This window comes from Somniosus microcephalus, unplaced genomic scaffold, assembly GCF_052327205.1.
Source record: "Somniosus microcephalus isolate GS21.2 unplaced genomic scaffold, FLI_Smic_1.0 unresolved_chr2, whole genome shotgun sequence".
NCBI classification, from domain to species: Eukaryota; Metazoa; Chordata; class Chondrichthyes; order Squaliformes; family Somniosidae; genus Somniosus; species Somniosus microcephalus.
Window position 1 is genome coordinate 19,542,655 of NW_028225180.1, and position 17,566 is coordinate 19,560,220.

The following is a 17,566-nucleotide window of genomic DNA, read 5'->3' on the forward strand; positions in this document are numbered from 1 at the left end:
AGTGCAGCGCTCCCTCAGTACTGCCCCTCCGACAGTGCAACGCTCCCTCAGTACTGCCCCTCCGACAGTGCAGCGCTCCCTCAGTACTGCCCCTCCGACAGTGCAGCACTCCCTCAGTACTGCCCCTCCGACAGTGCAGCGCTCCCTCAGTACTGCCCCTCCGACAGTGCAGCGCTCCCTCAGTACTACCCCTCCGACAGTGCGGCTCTCCCTCAGTACTGCCCCTCCGACAGTGCAGCGCTCCCTCAGTACTGCCCCTCCGACAGTGCAGCGCTCCCTCAGTACTGCCCCTCCGACAGTGCAGCGCTCCCTCAGTACTGCCCCTCCGACAGTGCAGCGCTCCCTCAGTACTGCCCCTCCGACAGTGCAGCGCTCCCTCAGTACTGCCCCTCCGACAGTGCGGCGCTCCCTCAGTACTGCCCCTCCGACAGTGCGGCGCTCCCTCAGTACTGCCCCTCCGACAGTGCAGCGCTCCCCTAGGCCTGCACTGGAAGTGTCAGCCTAGATTTTATACTCAAGAAGGGCCCAGGTTCCATCGCCGTCAACCTGAGAAGGCAGATAGTGTGAAGGTATAAGCCATATAACCTATTCAGAAAAATACACTATCTTTTGAAAGAATTCTGGTCTTATTACAACATAACAAACTGGGTTTGGAAATCTAGAAACCTAACTATGAAAAAGCTGTGATAGCATTCTGGCTATAGAGATAAGATAGTTGTTGACACTGAATCAATAACCTTATTGAAACAGAAGGTTAAAGGCTCCTGACAGGCTGAACATTTTGGAATGAAACAATGGTTCACCCTGGATAAGGTGTTCTAATTAACACTTCGTAAAGAAGCACATAAAAGTAAGAAACATCTGTCTTCGTAAAAATTACACCAAGTAAAGCGCACCTGCCGTCACACCGTTTTTTATGGTAAACTTAGAACACCTAGAGAGGAGACATAATTTTGTGATGCTACCAGCTGAGGTGACTGTAAGAATTGCAGGGGTCAGCAGAAAAATGACTAGAGATAATTAGCTTACATCAGCAGAAAACCTTAAAGGAAATACCACTGGAAAAGGGTATAAATATTGAACTCTCAAATGGGATAGTAGACTCGTTTTAAAGGGGCAAAGCAATTCTCGGCTTCAGAAGTGGTTCTGTAGACTCCAACTCTTTGTACCTCGGGGATCAAAAGGTATTTGATTTTGGTGGATATCCTGAATAGAACTTTAAGAACTGTAAAACTGTAGTGAAGTTAAGATTTGAAAGTAAGGTTCTCTGATAAGATTGTAAGCTTTCTCTTTTTGGAACTGTTAATGTTGCGATTGACTCACCAACTGTAAATTACATGTCAGTTCTTTAATAAATCTATATATTTTTAGAATTGTCTCACATAAGACTTCTGTATCAAAAACTCGCAAACTCAATCTCTGTACACTCTTTGGTGAGGAGTTGCAGAATTCTGGGGGAGTTTTCCGGACCCTCATAATATCCGGAACGTTACAGTCTAGCTAAACTTATTAAAAGTGCTATCTGGAGGATGGTAACATTCTCGGGTTGTTCCTTTCCTTTAGGGAGAGATAGTCCGCACCTTTAGACCCAATTAAGCGTCTTTAGGATTCAGCTACCTCAAACTTTAGTTGAAAGTGAACGTCTGAGGAATACGCCTGATCCGGGGGAGCCCTAAAGGGGCTAGGACGAGTAATTATCAGTTCAATAGGGCCTCAGTTTAACATCTCATCACGAAAGACAGCACCTCCGACAGTGCGGTGCCCCCCCAGTACTGCCTCTCCGACAGTGCAGTGCTCCCTCAGTACTGCCCCTCCGACAGTGCAGTGCCCCCCAGTACTGCCCCTCCGACAGTGCAGCGCTCCCTCAGTACTGCCCCTCCGACAGTGCAGTGCCCCCCAGTACTGCCCCTCCGACAGTGCAGCGCTCCCTCAGTACTGACCCTCCGACAGTGCGGCGCTCCCTCAGTACTGCCCCTCCGACAGTGCGGCGCTCCCTCAGTACTGCCCCTCCGACAGTGCGGCGCTCCCTCAGTACTGCCCCTCTGACAGTGCGGCGCTCCCTCAGTACTCCCCCTCCGACAGTGCGGCGTTCCCTCAGTACTGCCCCTCCGACAGTGAAGCACTCCCTCAGTACTGCCCCTCCGACAGTGGGGCGCTCCCTCAGTACTGCCCCTCCGACAGTGCAGCACTCCCTCAGTACTGCCCCTCCGACAGTGCGGCGCTCCCTCAGTACTGCCCCTCCGACAGTGCGGCGTTCCCTCAGTACTGCCCCTCCGACAGTGCAGCACTCCCTCAGTACAGCCCCTCCGACAGTGCAGCACTCCCTCAGTACTACCCCTCCGACAGTGCGGCGCTCCCTCAGTACTGCCCCTCCGACAGTGCAGCGTTCCCTCAGTACTGCCCCTCCGACAGTGCAGCACTCCCTCAGTACTGCCCCTCTGACAGTGCGGTGCTCCCTCAGTACTACCCCTCCGACAGTGCAACGCTCCCTCAGTAGTGCCCCTCCGACAGTGCGGCGCTCCCTCAGTACTGCCCCTCCGACAGTGCAGCGTTCCCTCAGTACTGCCCCTCCGACAGTGCAGCGTTCCCTCAGTACTGCCCCTCCGACAGTGCAGCGTTCCCTCAGTTCTGTCCCCTCCGACGGTGCAGCACTCCCTCAGTACTGCCCCTCCGACAGTGCAGCGCTCCCCTAGGCCTGCACTGGGAGCGTCAGCCTAGATTTTATGCTCAAGTCTCTGGAGTGTGACTTGAACCCACAACCTTCTGACTCAGAGGCGAGTGTGCTACCCACTGAGCACGACTGACTTCAGAGGGGGAATGAAGGGTTAAATTCCGAGGACAGGTTGCACAGACTGGGCTTGTGTTCCCTCGAGTGTAGAAGATTAAGGGGCGATCTAATCGAGGTGTTGAAGATGATTAAAGGAGTCGATCGGGTCGAGAGAGAGAAACTATTCCTCTGGTGGGGGGAGTCCAGAACAAAGGAGGCAGAACCTTAAAATTAGAGCCAGGCCGTTCAGGGGTGATGTCAGGAAGCACTTCTTCACACAATGGCTGGTGGAAATCTGGAACTCTCTCCCCCAACAAGCTGCTGAGGCTGGGGGTCAATCGAAAATTTCAAAACCGAAATTGATAGACTTCTGTTGGGTAAGGGTATTAAGGGTTACAGAACCAAGGGAGGAGTTAAGATACAGATCAGCCGTGATCTAATTGAATGGTGGAACAGGCTTGAGGGGGGGAATGGCCTCCTCCTGTTCCTATGGGACCAGATTCCATCCCCGGCCTGAGCTGATCTCACACGGTGTGGTACTGAGCCCCAGAAACAGAGCAAGAAGGGCCCAGGTTCCATCGCCGTCAACCTGAGAAGGCAGATAGTGTGAAGGTATAAGCCATATAACCTATTCAGAAAAATACACTATCTTTTGAAAGAATTCTGGTCTTATTACAACATAACAAACTGGGTTTGGAAATCTAGAAACCTAACTATGAAAAAGCTGTGATAGCATTCTGGCTATAGAGATAAGATAGTTGTTGACACTGAATCAATAACCTTATTGAAACAGAAGGTTAAAGGCTCCTGACAGGCTGAACATTTCGGAATGAAACAATGGTTCACCCTGGATAAGGTGTTCGAATTAACACTTCGTAAAGAAGCACATAAAAGTAAGAAACATCTGTCTTCGTAAAAATTACACCAAGTAAAGCGCACCTGCCGTCACACCGTTTTTTATGGTAAACTTAGAACACCTAGAGAGGAGACATAATTTTGTGATGCTACCAGCTGAGGTGACTGTAAGAATTGCAGGGGTCAGCAGAAAAATGACTAGAGATAATTAGCTTACATCAGCAGAAAACCTTAAAGGAAATACCACTGGAAAAGGGTATAAATATTGAACTCTCAAATGGGATAGTAGACTCGCTTTAAAGGGGCAAAGCGATTCTCGGCTTCAGAAGTGGTTCTGTAGTCTCCAACTCTTTGTACCTCGGGGATCAAAAGGTATTTGATTTTGGTGGATATCCTGAATAGAACTTTAAGAACTGTAAAACTGTAGTGAAGTTAAGATTTGAAAGTAAGGTTCTCTGATAAGATTGTAAGCTTTCTCTTTTTGGAACTGTTAATGTTGCGATTGACTCACCAACTGTAAATTACATGTCAGTTCTTTAATAAATCTATATATTTTTAGAATTGTCTCACATAAGACTTCTGTATCAAAAACTCACAAACTCAATCTCTGTACACTCTTTGGTGAGGAGTTGCAGAATTCTGGGGGAGTTTTCCGGACCCTCATAATATCCGGAACGTTACAGTCTAGCTAAACTTATTAAAAGTGCTATCTGGAGGATGGTAACATTCTCGGGTTGTTCCTTTCCTTTAGGGAGAGATAGTCCGCACCTTTAGACCCAATTAAGCGTCTTTAGGATTCAGCTACCTCAAACTTTAGTTGAAAGTGAACGTCTGAGGAATACGCCTGATCCGGGGGAGCCCTAAAGGGGCTAGGACTAGTAATTATCAGTTCAATAGGGCCTCAGTTTAACATCTCATCACGAAAGACAGCACCTCCGACAGTGCGGTGCCCCCCCAGTACTGCCTCTCCGACAGTGCGGCGCTCCCTCAGTACTGCCCCTCCGACAGTGCAGTGCCCCCCAGTACTGCCCCTCCGACAGTGCAGCGCTCCCTCAGTACTGCCCCTCCGACAGTGCAGTGCCCCCCAGTACTGCCCCTCCGACAGTGCAGCGCTCCCTCAGTACTGCCCCTCCGACAGTGCTGCGCTCCCTCAGTACTGCCCCTCCGAAAGTACAGCGCTCCCTCAGTACTGCCCATCCGACAGTGCAGCGCTCCCACAGTGCAACGCTCCCTCTGTACTAAATTCGATAGACTCTGGAACCGTACCCATGGATTGGAGGGTAGCTAATGTTACCCCACTATTCAAAAAAGGTGGCAGAGAGAACACGGGGAATTATAGCCTGACATCGGTAGTGGGGAAAATGCTAGAGTCCATTATAAAAGATGTAATAGCAGAGCACTTGGACAACAGTGACAGGATCAGACAAAGTCAACATGGATTTACAAAAGGTAAATCGTGCTTGACTAATCTACTGGAATTTTTTGAGGATGTAACTGGTAGAATAGATAAGGGAGAACCAGTGGATGTGGTGTATTTGAACTTTCAGAAGGCTTTCGATAAGGTCCTGCATAAGAGATTAGCATGCAAAGTTAAAGCTCATGGGATTGGGGGCAAGGTACTGACTTGGATAGAGAACTGGTTGGCAGACAGAAAGCAAAGAGTTGGAATAAACGGGACTTTTTCCGAGTGGCAGGCAGTGACTAGTGGGGTACCACAGGATCAGTCCTAGGACCCCAGCTAGTCACAATATATATTAATGATCTAGACGAGGGAACTAGATGTAATATCTCCAAGTTTGCAGATGATACAAAGCTGGGTGGGCGTGTGTGCTTTGAGGAGGATGCCGAGAAACTCCAGTATGATTTGGACAGGTTGGGTGATTGGGCAGAAGCATGGCAGATGCAGTACAATGTGGATAAATGCGAGGTTATCTACTTTGGTGGCAAAAACAGGAAGGCAGATTATTATCTGAACAGCAATAGATTGGGAGAAGGGGGAGTGCAACGAGACCTGGGTGTCCTTGTGCACCAGTCGCTGAAGTTAAGCATGCAGGTGCAGCAGGCGGTTAAGAAGGCAAATGGTATGTTGGCCTTCGTAGCGAGAGGTTTCGAGTACAGGAACAAAGATGTCTTGCTGCAGTTGTACAGGGCCTTGGTGAGACCACACCTTGAGTATTGTGTGCAGTTTTGGTCGCCTTATCTGAGGAAGGATGTGCTTGCCATGGAGGGAGTTCAGCGAAGATTCACCAGGCTGATACCTGGGATGGCAGGAATGACGTATGAGGAGCGATTGGGTCGATTGGGCTTATATTCGCTGGAGTTTAGAAGAATGAGAGGGGATCTCATTGAAACTTATAAAATTCTAACAGGACTAGACAGACTAGATGCAGGAAGGATGTTTCTGATGGCCGGGGAGTCCAGAACCAGGGGTCACAGTCTAAGGATAAGGGGTAAGCCATTTAGGACTGAGATGAGGAGGAATTTCTTCACCCAGAGAGTGGTGAACCTGTGGAATTCTCTACCACAGAAGGCAGTTGAGGCCAATTCATTAAATATATTCAAGAAGGAGTTGGATATATTTCTTAAGGCTAAAGAGATCAAGGGATATGGGGAGAAGGCAGGGACAGGGTACTGAATTTGGATGATCAGCCATGATCTCATTGAATGGTGGAGCAGGCTCGAGGGGCCGAATGGCCGACTCCTGCTCCTATCTTCTATGTTTCTATATTTCTACTGCCTCCTCCGACAGTGCGGCACTCCCTCAGTACTGCCCCTCCGACAGTGTAGCAGTCCCTCAGTACTGCCCCTCCGACAGTGTAGCAGTCCCTCAGTACTGCCCCTCCGACAGTGCAGCACTCCCTCAGTACTGCCCCTCCGACAGTGCAGCACTCCCTCAGTACTGCCCCTCCGACAGTGTAGCAGTCCCTCAGTACTGACCCTCCGACAGTGCGGCACTCCCTCAGTACTGCCCCTCCGACAGTGCAGCACTCCCTCAGTACTGCCCCTCCGACAGTGCAGCACTCCCTCAGTACTGCCCCTCCGACAGTGCAGCACTCCCTCAGTACTGCCCCTCCGACAGTGCAGCGCTCCCTCAGTACTGACCCTCCGACAGTGCGGCGCTCCCTCAGTACTGCCCCTCCGACAGTGCAGCGCTCCCTCAGTACCGCCCCTCCGACAGTGCAGCACTCCCTCAGTACTGCCCCTCCGACAGTGCAGCGCTCCCTCAGTACTGCCCCTCCGACAGCGCAGTGCTCCCTCAGTACTGCCCCTCCGACAGTGCGGCGCTCCCTCAGTACTGCCCCTCCGACAGTGCGGCGCTCCCCCAGTACTGACCCTCCGACAGTGCAGCGCTCCCTCAGTACTGCCCCTCCAACAGTGCGGCGCTCCCTCAGTACTGCCCCTCTGACAGTGCAGTGCTCCCTCAGTACTGTTCCTCCGACAGTGCGGCACTCCCTCAGTACTGCCCCTCCGACAGTGCGGCGCGCCCTCAGTACTGCCCCTCCGACAGTGCGGCACTCCCTCAGTACTGACCCCGGGTTTGCTCTCCTGGGATTGTGGAGGTTGAGTCGCTGAGCTGGGGCTTGAACCCATGATCTTCTGACTCCGAGCGGGACGAGGGAGTAAGACCCACTGACGCAGCTTTGGGACATCCTGAGGTGGTGAAAGATGCTGTGGAAATGGGTGTTTTACCTTTCTTATCGTGAACAAGGGGAGTTAATCTGTTTTGGGCAGGGAGCGTAGAATCACAGAATCATACAGCGCAGGAGGAGGCCGATCGGCCCATCGTGCCTGTGCCGGCTCTTTGAACGAACTCTCCAATTAGTCCCGCTCCCCCCTGCTCTCCCCCCACAGCCCTGCACATTTCTCCTTTTCCAGTATTTCTCCAATACCCTTTTGAAAGTTCCTATTGAATCTGCTCCCACCGCCCTTTCAGGCAGCGCGTTCCAGATCACAACAACTCGCTGTAAAAACATTCTCCTCATCTCCCCCTCTGGTTCTTTGGCCGATTATCTTCAATCTGTGTCCTCTGGTCACCGACCCTCCTGCCACTGGAAACAGTTTCTCCTTATTTACTCTATCAAAACACTTCATGATTTTAAACACCTCTATTAAATCTCCCCTTAACCTTCTCTGCTCTAAGGAGAACAACCCCAGCTTCTCCAGTCTCTCCACATCACTGAAGTCCCTCATCCCTAGGACCATTCTGGTCAATCTCCTCTGCACCCTCTCCACAGCCTTGACATCCTTCCTAAAGTGCGATGAACTTGAATTGGACACAATGCTCCAGCTGAGGCCTAACTAGTGATTTATAACCCTTCAACATTGTAAATTGTTATTTCAATAGTCCCCATTCAATTTTCCTATGTAAACAGTCACAGTGTAGTTACAGCCGCTGGCCACTAGGTGGCTTGGCGGCATCTCCCATTAATACAGACCCTTTAACGTCATAAATCGTCCCACGCCGCTTCACAGCAGCATTATTAGACAAAACATTGACCCCCTCCCGAGCCACATAAGGAGATATTTGGACAGGTGACCAAAAGCTTGGTCAAAGAGGTCGGTTTTAAGGAGGGTCTTAAAGGACGGAGAAAGAGGCGGAAAAGGGGTTTAGGAAAGAAATAAAGCTGCTTACGGTCCAGTCCAGGGGCTACCATCTTCCGCAGAGCGAGAACCAGTCCCAGGGGACACCCGAACAGGAATAGGTCGGACACTTCAAAGTCGAACTTCTCGTTCCCGTCAAGGTTGATCATTGAGGAGCTGCTACTCCTACGAAGGCCGCCTTCACCCTTCAGGACGTTTGCCTGCAGTCTGACGGAGACAGACCATATCATCAGAAATACGTAGACCATAATATTCAACAGTAACTGAAGCACGAGGTGGGATCATCATTGCTGCACAATCAGGGACTTGGGGGGGTTACTGGACAGTGATCAGGAGCAAGAACCCTGGCTGATTTCCCCACTCTCTAACCCAGGGGTCACTGGACAGGGATCAGGAGCAAGAACCCTGGCTGATTTCCCCTCTCTCTAACCCAGGGGTCACTGGACAGTGATCAGGAGCAGGAACGCTGGCTGATTTCCCCTCTCTCTAACCCAGGGGTCACTGGACAGTGAGCAGGAGCAGGAACCCTGGCTGATTTCCCCTCTCTCTCTAACCCAGGGGTCACTGGACAGTGATCAGGAGCAGGAACCCTGGCTGATTTCCCCTCTCTCTAACCCAGGGGTCACTGGACAGTGAGCAGGAGCAGGAACCCTGGCTGATTTCCCCTCTCTCTCTAACCCAGGGGTCACTGGACAGTGATCAGGAGCAGGAACCCTGGCTGATTTCCCCTCTCTCTAACCCAGGGGTCACTGGACAGTGATCAGGAGCAGGAACCCTGGCAGATTTCCGCTCTCTCTAACCCAGGGGTCACTGGACAGTGATCAGGAGCAGGAACCCTGGCTGATTTCCTCTCTCTCTAACCCAGGGGTCACTGGACAGTGATCAGGAGCAGGAACCCTGGCTGATTTCCCCTCTCTCTAACCCAGGGGTCACTGGACAGTGATCAGGAGCAGGAACCCTGGCTGATTTCCTCTCTCTCTAACCCAGGGGTCACTGGGCAGTGATCAGGAGCAGGAACCCTGGCTGATTTCCCCTCTCTCTAACCCAGGGGTCACTGGACAGTGATCAGGAGCAGGAACCCTGGCAGATTTCCCCTCTCTCTAACCCAGGGGTCACTGGACAGTGATCTGGAGCAGGAACCCTGGCTGATTTCCCCTCTCTCTAACCCAGGGGTCACTGGACAGTGATCAGGAGCAGGAACCCAAGCTGATTTCCACTCTCTCTAACCCAGGGGTCACTGGACAGTGATCAGGAGCAGGAACCCTGGCTGATTTCCCCTCTCTCTAACCCAGGGGTCACTGGACAGTGATCAGGAGCAGGAACCCTGGCTGATTTCCCCTCTCTCTAACCCAGGGGTCACTGGACAGTGATCAGGAGCAGGAACACTGGCTGATTTCCCCTCTCTCTAACCCAGGGGTCACTGGACAGTGATCAGGAGCAGAAACCCTGGCTGATTTCCTCTCTCTCTAACCCAGGGGTCACTGGGCAGTGATCAGGAGCAGGAACCCTGGCTGATTTCCTCTCTCTCTAACCCAGGGGTCACTGGACAGTGATCAGGAGCAGGAACCCTGGCTGATTTCCCCTCTCTCTAACCCAGGGGTCACTGGACAGTGATCAGGAGCAAGAACCCTGGCTGATTTCCCCTCTCTCTAACCCAGGGGTCACTGGACAGTGAGCAGGAGCAGGAACCCTGGCTGATTTCCCCTCTCTCTCTAACCCAGGGGTCACTGGACAGTGATCAGGAGCAGGAACCCTGGCTGATTTCCCCTCTCTCTAACCCAGGGGTCACTGGACAGTGATCAGGAGCAGGAACCCTGGCTGATTTCCCCTCTCTCTAACCCAGGGGTCACTGGACAGTGATCAGGAGCAGGAACACTGGCTGATTTCCCCTCTCTCTAACCCCGGGGTCACTGAACAGTGATCAGGAGCAGGAACCCTGGCTGATTTCCCCTCTCTCTAACCCAGGGGTCACTGGACAGTGATCAGGAGCAGGAACCCTGGCTGATTTCCTCTCTCTCTAACCCAGGGGTCACTGGGCAGTGATCAGGAGCAGGAACCCTGGCTGATTTCCACTCTCTCTAACCCAGGGGTCACTGGACAGTGATCAGGAGCAGGAACCCTGGCTGATTTCCTCTCTCTCTAACCCAGGGGTCACTGGACAGTGAGCAGGAGCAGGAACCCTGGCTGATTTCCCCTCTCTCTCTAACCCAGGGGTCACTGGACAGTGATCAGGAGCAGGAACCCTGGCTGATTTCCCCTCTCTCTAACCCAGGGGTCACTGGACAGTGATCAGGAGCAGGAACCCTGGCTGATTTCCTCTCTCTCTAACCCAGGGGTCACTGGGCAGTGATCAGGAGCAGGAACCCTGGCTGATTTCCACTCTCTCTAACCCAGGGGTCACTGGACAGTGATCAGGAGCAGGAACCCTGGCTGATTTCCCCTCTCTCTAACCCAGGGGTCACTGGACAGTGATCAGGAGCAGGAACCTTGGCTGATTTCTCCTCTCTCTAACCCAGGGGTCACTGGACAGTGATCAGGAGCAGGAACACTGGCTGATTTCCCCTCTCTCTAACCCCGGGGTCACTGAACAGTGATCAGGAGCAGGAACCCTGGCTGATTTCCCCTCTCTCTAACCCAGGGGTCACTGGACAGTGATCAGGAGCAGGAACCCTGGCTGATTTCCTCTCTCTCTAACCCAGGGGTCACTGGGCAGTGATCAGGAGGAGGAACCCTGGCTGATTTCCTCTCTCTCTAACCCAGGGGTCACTGGACAGTGATCAGGAGCAGGAACCCTGGCTGATTTCCCCTCTCTCTAACCCAGGGGTCACTGGACAGTGATCAGGAGCAGGAACCCTGGCTGATTTCTCCTCTCTCTAACCCCGGGGTCACTGGGCAGTGATCAGGAGCAGGAACCCTGGCTGATTTCCCCTCTCTCTAACCCAGGGGTCACTGGGCAGTGATCAGGAGCAGGAACCCTGGCTGATTTCCCCTCTCTCTAACCAGGGGTCACTGGACAGTGATCAGGAGCAAGAACCCTGGCTGATTTCCTCTCTCTCTAACCCAGGGGTCACTGGGCAGTGATCAGGAGCAGGAACCCTGGCTGATTTCCTCTCTCTCTAACCCAGGGGTCACTGGGCAGTGATCAGGAGCAAGAACACTGGCTGAGTTCCCCTCTCTCTAACCCAGGGGTCACTGGACAGTGATCAGGAGCATGAACCCTGGCTGGTTTCCCCTCTCTCTAACCCAGGGGTCACTGGGCAGTGATCAGGAGCAGGAACCCTGACTGATTTCCCCTCTCTCTAACCCAGGGGTCAGCGACAGTGATCAGGAGCAGGAACCCTGGCTGATTTCCCCTCTCTCTAACCCAGGGGTCACTGGACAGTGATCAGGAGCAGGAACCCTGGCTGATTTCCCCTCTCTCTAACCCAGGGGTCACTGGGCAGTGATCAGGAGCAGGAACCCTGGCTGATTTCCCCTTTCTCTAACCCAGCGGTCACTGGACAGTGATCAGGAGCAGGAACCCTGGCTGATTTCCCATCTCTCTAACCCAGGGTTCACTGGACAGTGATCAGGAGCAGGAACCCTGGCTGATTTCCCCTCTCTCTAACCCAGGGGTCACTGGACAGTGATCAGGAGCAGGAACCCTGGCTGATTTCCCCTCTCTCTAACCCAGGGGTCACTGGACAGTGATCAGGAGCAGGAACCCTGGCTGATTTCCCCTCTCTCTAACCCAGGGGTCACTGGACAGTGATCAGGAGCAGGAACCCTGGCTGATTTCCCCTCTCTCTAACCCAGGGGTCACTGGACAGTGATCAGGAGCAGGAACCCTGGCTGATTTCCCCTTTCTCTAACCCAGGGGTCACTGGACAGTGATCAGGAGCAGGAACCCTGGCTGATTTCCCCTTTCTCTAACCCAGGTGTCACTGGACAGTGATCAGGAGCAGGAACCCTGGCTGATTTCCACTCTCTCTAACCCAGGGGTCACTGGGCAGTGATCAGGAGCAGGAACCCTGGCTGATTTCCCCTCTCTCTAACCCAGGGGTCTCTGGACAGTGATCAGGAGCAGGAACCCTGGCTGATTTCCCCTCTCTCTAACCCAGGGGTCACTGGGCAGTGATCAGGAGCAGGAACCCTGGCTGATTCCCCCTCTCTCTAACCCAGGGGTCACTGGACAATGAGCAGGAGCAGGAACCCTGACTGATTTCCCCTCTCTCTAACCCAGGGGTCAGCGACAGTGATCAGGAGCAGGAACCCTGGCTGATTTCCCCTCTCTCTAACCCAGGGGTCACTGGACAGTGATCAGGAGCAGGAACCCTGGCTGATTTCCCCTCTCTCTAACCCAGGGGTCACTGGGCAGTGATCAGGAGCAGGAACCCTGGCTGATTTCCCCTTTCTCTAACCCAGCGGTCACTGGACAGTGATCAGGAGCAGGAACCCTGGCTGATTTCCCATCTCTCTAACCCAGGGTTCACTGGACAGTGATCAGGAGCAGGAACCCTGGCTGATTTCCCCTCTCTCTAACCCAGGGGTCACTGGACAGTGATCAGGAGCAGGAACCCTGGCTGATTTCCCCTCTCTCTAACCCAGGGGTCACTGGACAGTGATCAGGAGCAGGAACCCTGGCTGATTTCCCCTCTCTCTAACCCAGGGGTCACTGGACAGTGATCAGGAGCAGGAACCCTGGCTGATTTCCCCTCTCTCTAACCCAGGGGTCACTGGACAGTGATCAGGAGCAGGAACCCTGGCTGATTTCCCCTTTCTCTAACCCAGGGGTCACTGGACAGTGATCAGGAGCAGGAACCCTGGCTGATTTCCCCTTTCTCTAACCCAGGGGTCACTGGACAGTGATCAGGAGCAGGAACCCTGGCTGATTTCCACTCTCTCTAACCCAGGGGTCACTGGGCAGTGATCAGGAGCAGGAACCCTGGCTGATTTCCCCTCTCTCTAACCCAGGGGTCTCTGGACAGTGATCAGGAGCAGGAACCCTGGCTGATTTCCCCTCTCTCTAACCCAGGGGTCACTGGGCAGTGATCAGGAGCAGGAACCCTGGCTGATTCCCCCTCTCTCTAACCCAGGGGTCACTGGACAGTGAGCAGGAGCAGGAACCCTGGCTGATTTCCCCTCTCTCTCTAACCCAGGGGTCACTGGGCAGTGATCAGGAGCAGGAACCCTGGCTGATTTCCTCTCTCTCTAACCCAGGGGTCACTGGGCAGTGATCAGGAGCAGGAACCCTGGCTGATTTCCACTCTCTCTAACCCAGGGGTCACTGGACAGTGATCAGGAGCAGGAACCCTGACTGATTTCCCCTCTCTCTAACCCAGGGGTCACTGGACAGTGATCAGGAGCAGGAACCTTGGCTGATTTCTCCTCTCTCTAACCCAGGGGTCACTGGACAGTGATCAGGAGCAGGAACACTGGCTGATTTCCCCTCTCTCTAACCCCGGGGTCACTGAACAGTGATCAGGAGCAGGAACCCTGGCTGATTTCCCCTCTCTCTAACCCAGGGGTCACTGGACAGTGATCAGGAGCAGGAGCCCTGGCTGATTTCCTCTCTCTCTAACCCAGGGGTCACTGGACAGTGATCAGGAGCAGGAACCCTGGCTGATTTCCTCTCTCTCTAACCCAGGGGTCACTGGACAGTGATCAGGAGCAGGAACCCTGGCTGATTTCTCCTCTCTCTAACCCCGGGGTCACTGGACAGTGATCAGGAGCAGGAACCCTGGCTGATTTCCCCTCTCTCTAACCCAGGGGTCACTGGGCAGTGATCAGGTGCAGGAACCCTGGCTGATTTCCTCTCTCTCTAACCCAGGGGTCACTGGGCTGTGATCAGGAGCAGGAACCCTGGCTGATTTCCCCTCTCTCTAACCCAGGGGTCACTGGGCAGTGATCAGGTGCAGGAACCCTGGCTGATTTCCTCTCTCTCTAACCCAGGGGTCACTGGACAGTGATCAGGAGCAGGAACCCTGGCTGATTTCCTCTCTCTCTAACCCAGGGGTCACTGGGCAGTGATCAGGTGCAGGAACCCTGGCTGATTTCCTCTCTCTCTAACCCAGGGGTCACTGGGCTGTGATCAGGAGCAGGAACCCTGGCTGATTTCCCCTCTCTCTAACCCAGGGGTCACTGGACAGTGATCAGGAGCAGGAACCCTGGCTGATTTCCCCTCTCTCTAACCCAGGGGTCACTGGGCAGTGATCAGGAGCAGGAACCCTGGCTGATTTCCCCTCTCTCTCACCCAGGGGTCACTGGACAGTGATCAGGAGCAGGAACCCTGACTGATTTCCTCTCTCTCTAACCCCGGGGTCACTGGACAGTGATCAGGAGCAGGAACCCTGGCTGATTTCCCCTCTCTCTAACCCAGGGGTCACTGGACAGTGATCAGGAGCAGGAACCCTGGCTGATTTGCCCCTCTCTCTAACCCAGGGGTCACTGGACAGTGATCAGGAGCAGGAACCCTAGCTGATTTCCCCTCTCTCTAACCCAGGGGGTCACTGGACAGTGATCAGGAGCAGGAACCCCGGCTGATTGAAGATCTTGCTCACGTGGACAGGAAGGTGTGGTGTTGCTTCATGGAGTCGATGTCGGAGGTGGAGGAGTTGCTGTGTTTCCTCGGGCCGCCTCGCTGACTCTCCATCGATGTCCCCATCGACAGCTCGTTGTTGCTCTTGCTCAACTGGCGGGTTCCCTCCAGCCTGGAGTTGTTCAGTGGGTCTGTGTCTACCAGGATCTCCGGAGACAATCGCTCGGTGTTCTGTGTGTGAGAGGGAGACACAGAGGCTGAGTGACAGATATATGTGTGTGAGTGAGTGAGTGAGTGAGTGAGTGTGTGAGTGTGTGAGTGTGTGTGTGAGTGAGTGGTGTGAGTGTGTGTGAGGTTGAGTGTGAGTGTGTGTGAGGTTGAGTGAGTGGGAGTGTGTGAGAGTGTGAGTGGTGTGTGTGAGTGAGTGAGTGAGTGAGTGTGAGTGAGTGTGAGTGAGTGAGTGTGTGTGTGTGTGAGTGTGTGTGTGAGTGAGTGGTGTGAGTGTGTGTGAGGTTGAGTGTGAGTGTGTGTGAGGTTGAGTGAGTGGGAGTGTGTGAGAGTGTGAGTGAGTGAGTGAGTGGTGTGTGTGAGTGAGTGAGTGAGTGAGTGAGTGAGTGAGTGAGTGAGTGTGTGTGTGTGTGTGAGTGAGTGGTGTGAGTGAGTGGTGTGAGGTTGAGTGTGAGTGTGTGTGAGGTTGAGTGAATGGGAGTGCGTGAGAGTGTGAGTGAGTGAGTGGTGTTTGTGAGTGAGTGAGTGAGTGAGTGAGTGAGTGTGAGGTTGAGTGAGTGGAGGAGTGTGTGAGAGTGTGAGTGAGTGTGTGTGAGGTTGAGTGAGTGTGTGTGAGGTTGAGTGTGTGAGTGCGAGTGTGTGTGAGGTTGAGTGAGTGGGAGTGCGAGTGTGTGTGAGGTTGAGTGAGTGAGTGTGCGAGTGTGGTGTGAATGTGTGTGAGGTTGAGTGACTGGGTGTGTGTGAGTGAGTGAGTGAGTGTGAGTGTGTGAGAGTGTGAGTGTGTGAGAGTGTGAGTGAGTGGGTGTGAGTGAGTGAGTGAGTGTGTGTGAGGTTGAGTGATGGGTGTGTGTGAGTGTGAGTGAGTGGTGTGTGTGAGTGAGTGAGTGAGTGTGAGTGAGTGAGTGAGTGTGGTGTGAGTGTGTGAGAGTGTGAGTGAGTGGGTGTGTGTGAGTGAGTGAGTGAGTGTGGTGTGAGTGTGTGAGAGTGTGAGTGAGTGGGTGTGTGTGAGTGAGTGAGTGAGTGTGAGAGAGTGTGAGTGAGTGTGTGTGTGTGAGTGGTGGGAGTGTGAGTGAGTGTGAGTGTGTGTGAGTGTGAGTGATGGGTGTGTGTGAGTGAGTGTGTGAGTGTGAGTGAGTGAGTGAGTGAGTGAGTGAGTGAGTGTGTGTGTGTGAGGTTGAGTGACTGGGTGTGTGTGAGAGTGTGAGTGTGTGAGAGTGTGAGTGACTGGGTGTGTGTGAGTGTGAGTGTGCATCTCACCATGCTTCCTCTCCTGCTGCTGGCTGGACTCCCAAGTGCGGTGTTATTGCAGAGAGCGTCAAATCCAGGATTCCTCCGACGCAGTCACCGATGATACACACCTTGGACACGCGCACGGAAGGGAGGGGAAGAGAGAGAAAACACTTCGATCAAAACCTTCAACCACCACACCAACATGTTGTACAATCCCTCTCCCCCACTCCATTCACAGTCATCGCAAGACCAGAGTCATTTAGTGCTTCCATGATCTCATGAATGGCGGAACAGGCTCGAGGGGCTGAATGGCCTCCTCCTGTTCCTGTGTAACAGGCTCGAGGGGCTGAATGGCCTCCTCCTGTTCCTGTGTTACAGGCTCGAGGGGCTGAATGGCCTCCTCCTGTTCCTGTGTAACAAGCTCGAGGGACTGAATGGACCTCCTCCTGTTCGATGAACAGGCTCATGGGGCTGAATGGCCTCCTCCTGTTCCTATGTTCTCCCTCTACTCACCTGAAAGACCCATGGTACAAGGAAAATGGGGTTGCTGGCTTATCCTAGCAATGAAGCTCTTATCGATTAATCTACAATAGATGCAGATATGAAGAAAGGATGATTGCAGGGCTTAGGTCGAAGGTCACCTTTTCCTCCCAAGCTACACCTACCCCAGATCACATCTGCAGCGATCCCTCAGTACTGCCCCTCCGACAGTGCGGCGCTCCCTCAGTACTGCCCCTCCGACAGTGCGGCGCTCCCTCAGTACTGCCCCTCCGACAGTGCGGCGCTCCCTCAGTACTGCCCCTCCGACAGTGCGGCGCTCCCTCAGTACTGCCCCTCCGACAGTGCAGCGCTCCCTCAGTACTGCCCCTCCGACAGTGCGGCGCTCCCTCAGTACTGCCCCTCCGACAGTGCGGCGCTCCCTCAGTACTGTCCCTCCGACAGTGCGGCGCTCCCTCAGTACTGCCCCTCCGACAGTGCGGCGCTCCCTCAGTACTGCCCCTCCGACAGTGCAGCGCTCCCTCAGTACTGCCCCTCCGACAGTGCAGCGCTCCCTCAGTACTGCCCCTTCGACAGTGCAGCTCTCCCTCAGTACTGCCCCTCCGACAGTGCAGCGCTCCCTCAGTACTGCCCCTCCGACAGTGCAGCGCTCCCTCAGTACTGACCCTCCGACAGTGCGGCGCTCCCTCAGTACTGACCCTTCGACAGTGCAGCTCTCCCTCAGTACTGCCCCTCCGACAGTGCAGCGCTCCCTCAGTACTGCCCCTCCGACAGTGCAGCGCTCCCTCAGTACTGCCCCTCCAACAGTGCGGCGCTCCCTCAGTACTGCCCCTCCAACAGTGCAGCTCTCCCTCAGTACTGCCCCTCCG

At 53.8% G+C, this 17,566-nt stretch overlaps 2 protein-coding genes across 2 annotated transcripts in view; one reads left to right on the top strand and one right to left on the bottom strand.

Moving 5' to 3' along the window:
• The window catches only part of LOC147092229 (lysine-specific demethylase 2A-like), a 520,639-nt gene that overhangs the window by 345,595 nt on the left and 157,478 nt on the right, over positions 1 to 17,566 (top strand). The gene's annotated exons all lie outside the window — the stretch shown is intronic.
• Positions 1 to 17,566, bottom strand: part of LOC147092232 (membrane-associated phosphatidylinositol transfer protein 1-like) — a 122,634-nt gene that overhangs the window by 78,622 nt on the left and 26,446 nt on the right. Inside the window, exons 11-13 of the mRNA XM_085976383.1 lie at positions 16,227 to 16,327; positions 14,764 to 14,998; positions 8,256 to 8,424 (exon numbers count right to left, since the gene is read on the bottom strand). Coding sequence (XP_085832509.1) covers positions 8,256 to 8,424; positions 14,764 to 14,998; positions 16,227 to 16,327 — 505 coding nt within the window. The remainder of the gene's footprint in view (positions 1 to 8,255; positions 8,425 to 14,763; positions 14,999 to 16,226; positions 16,328 to 17,566) is intronic.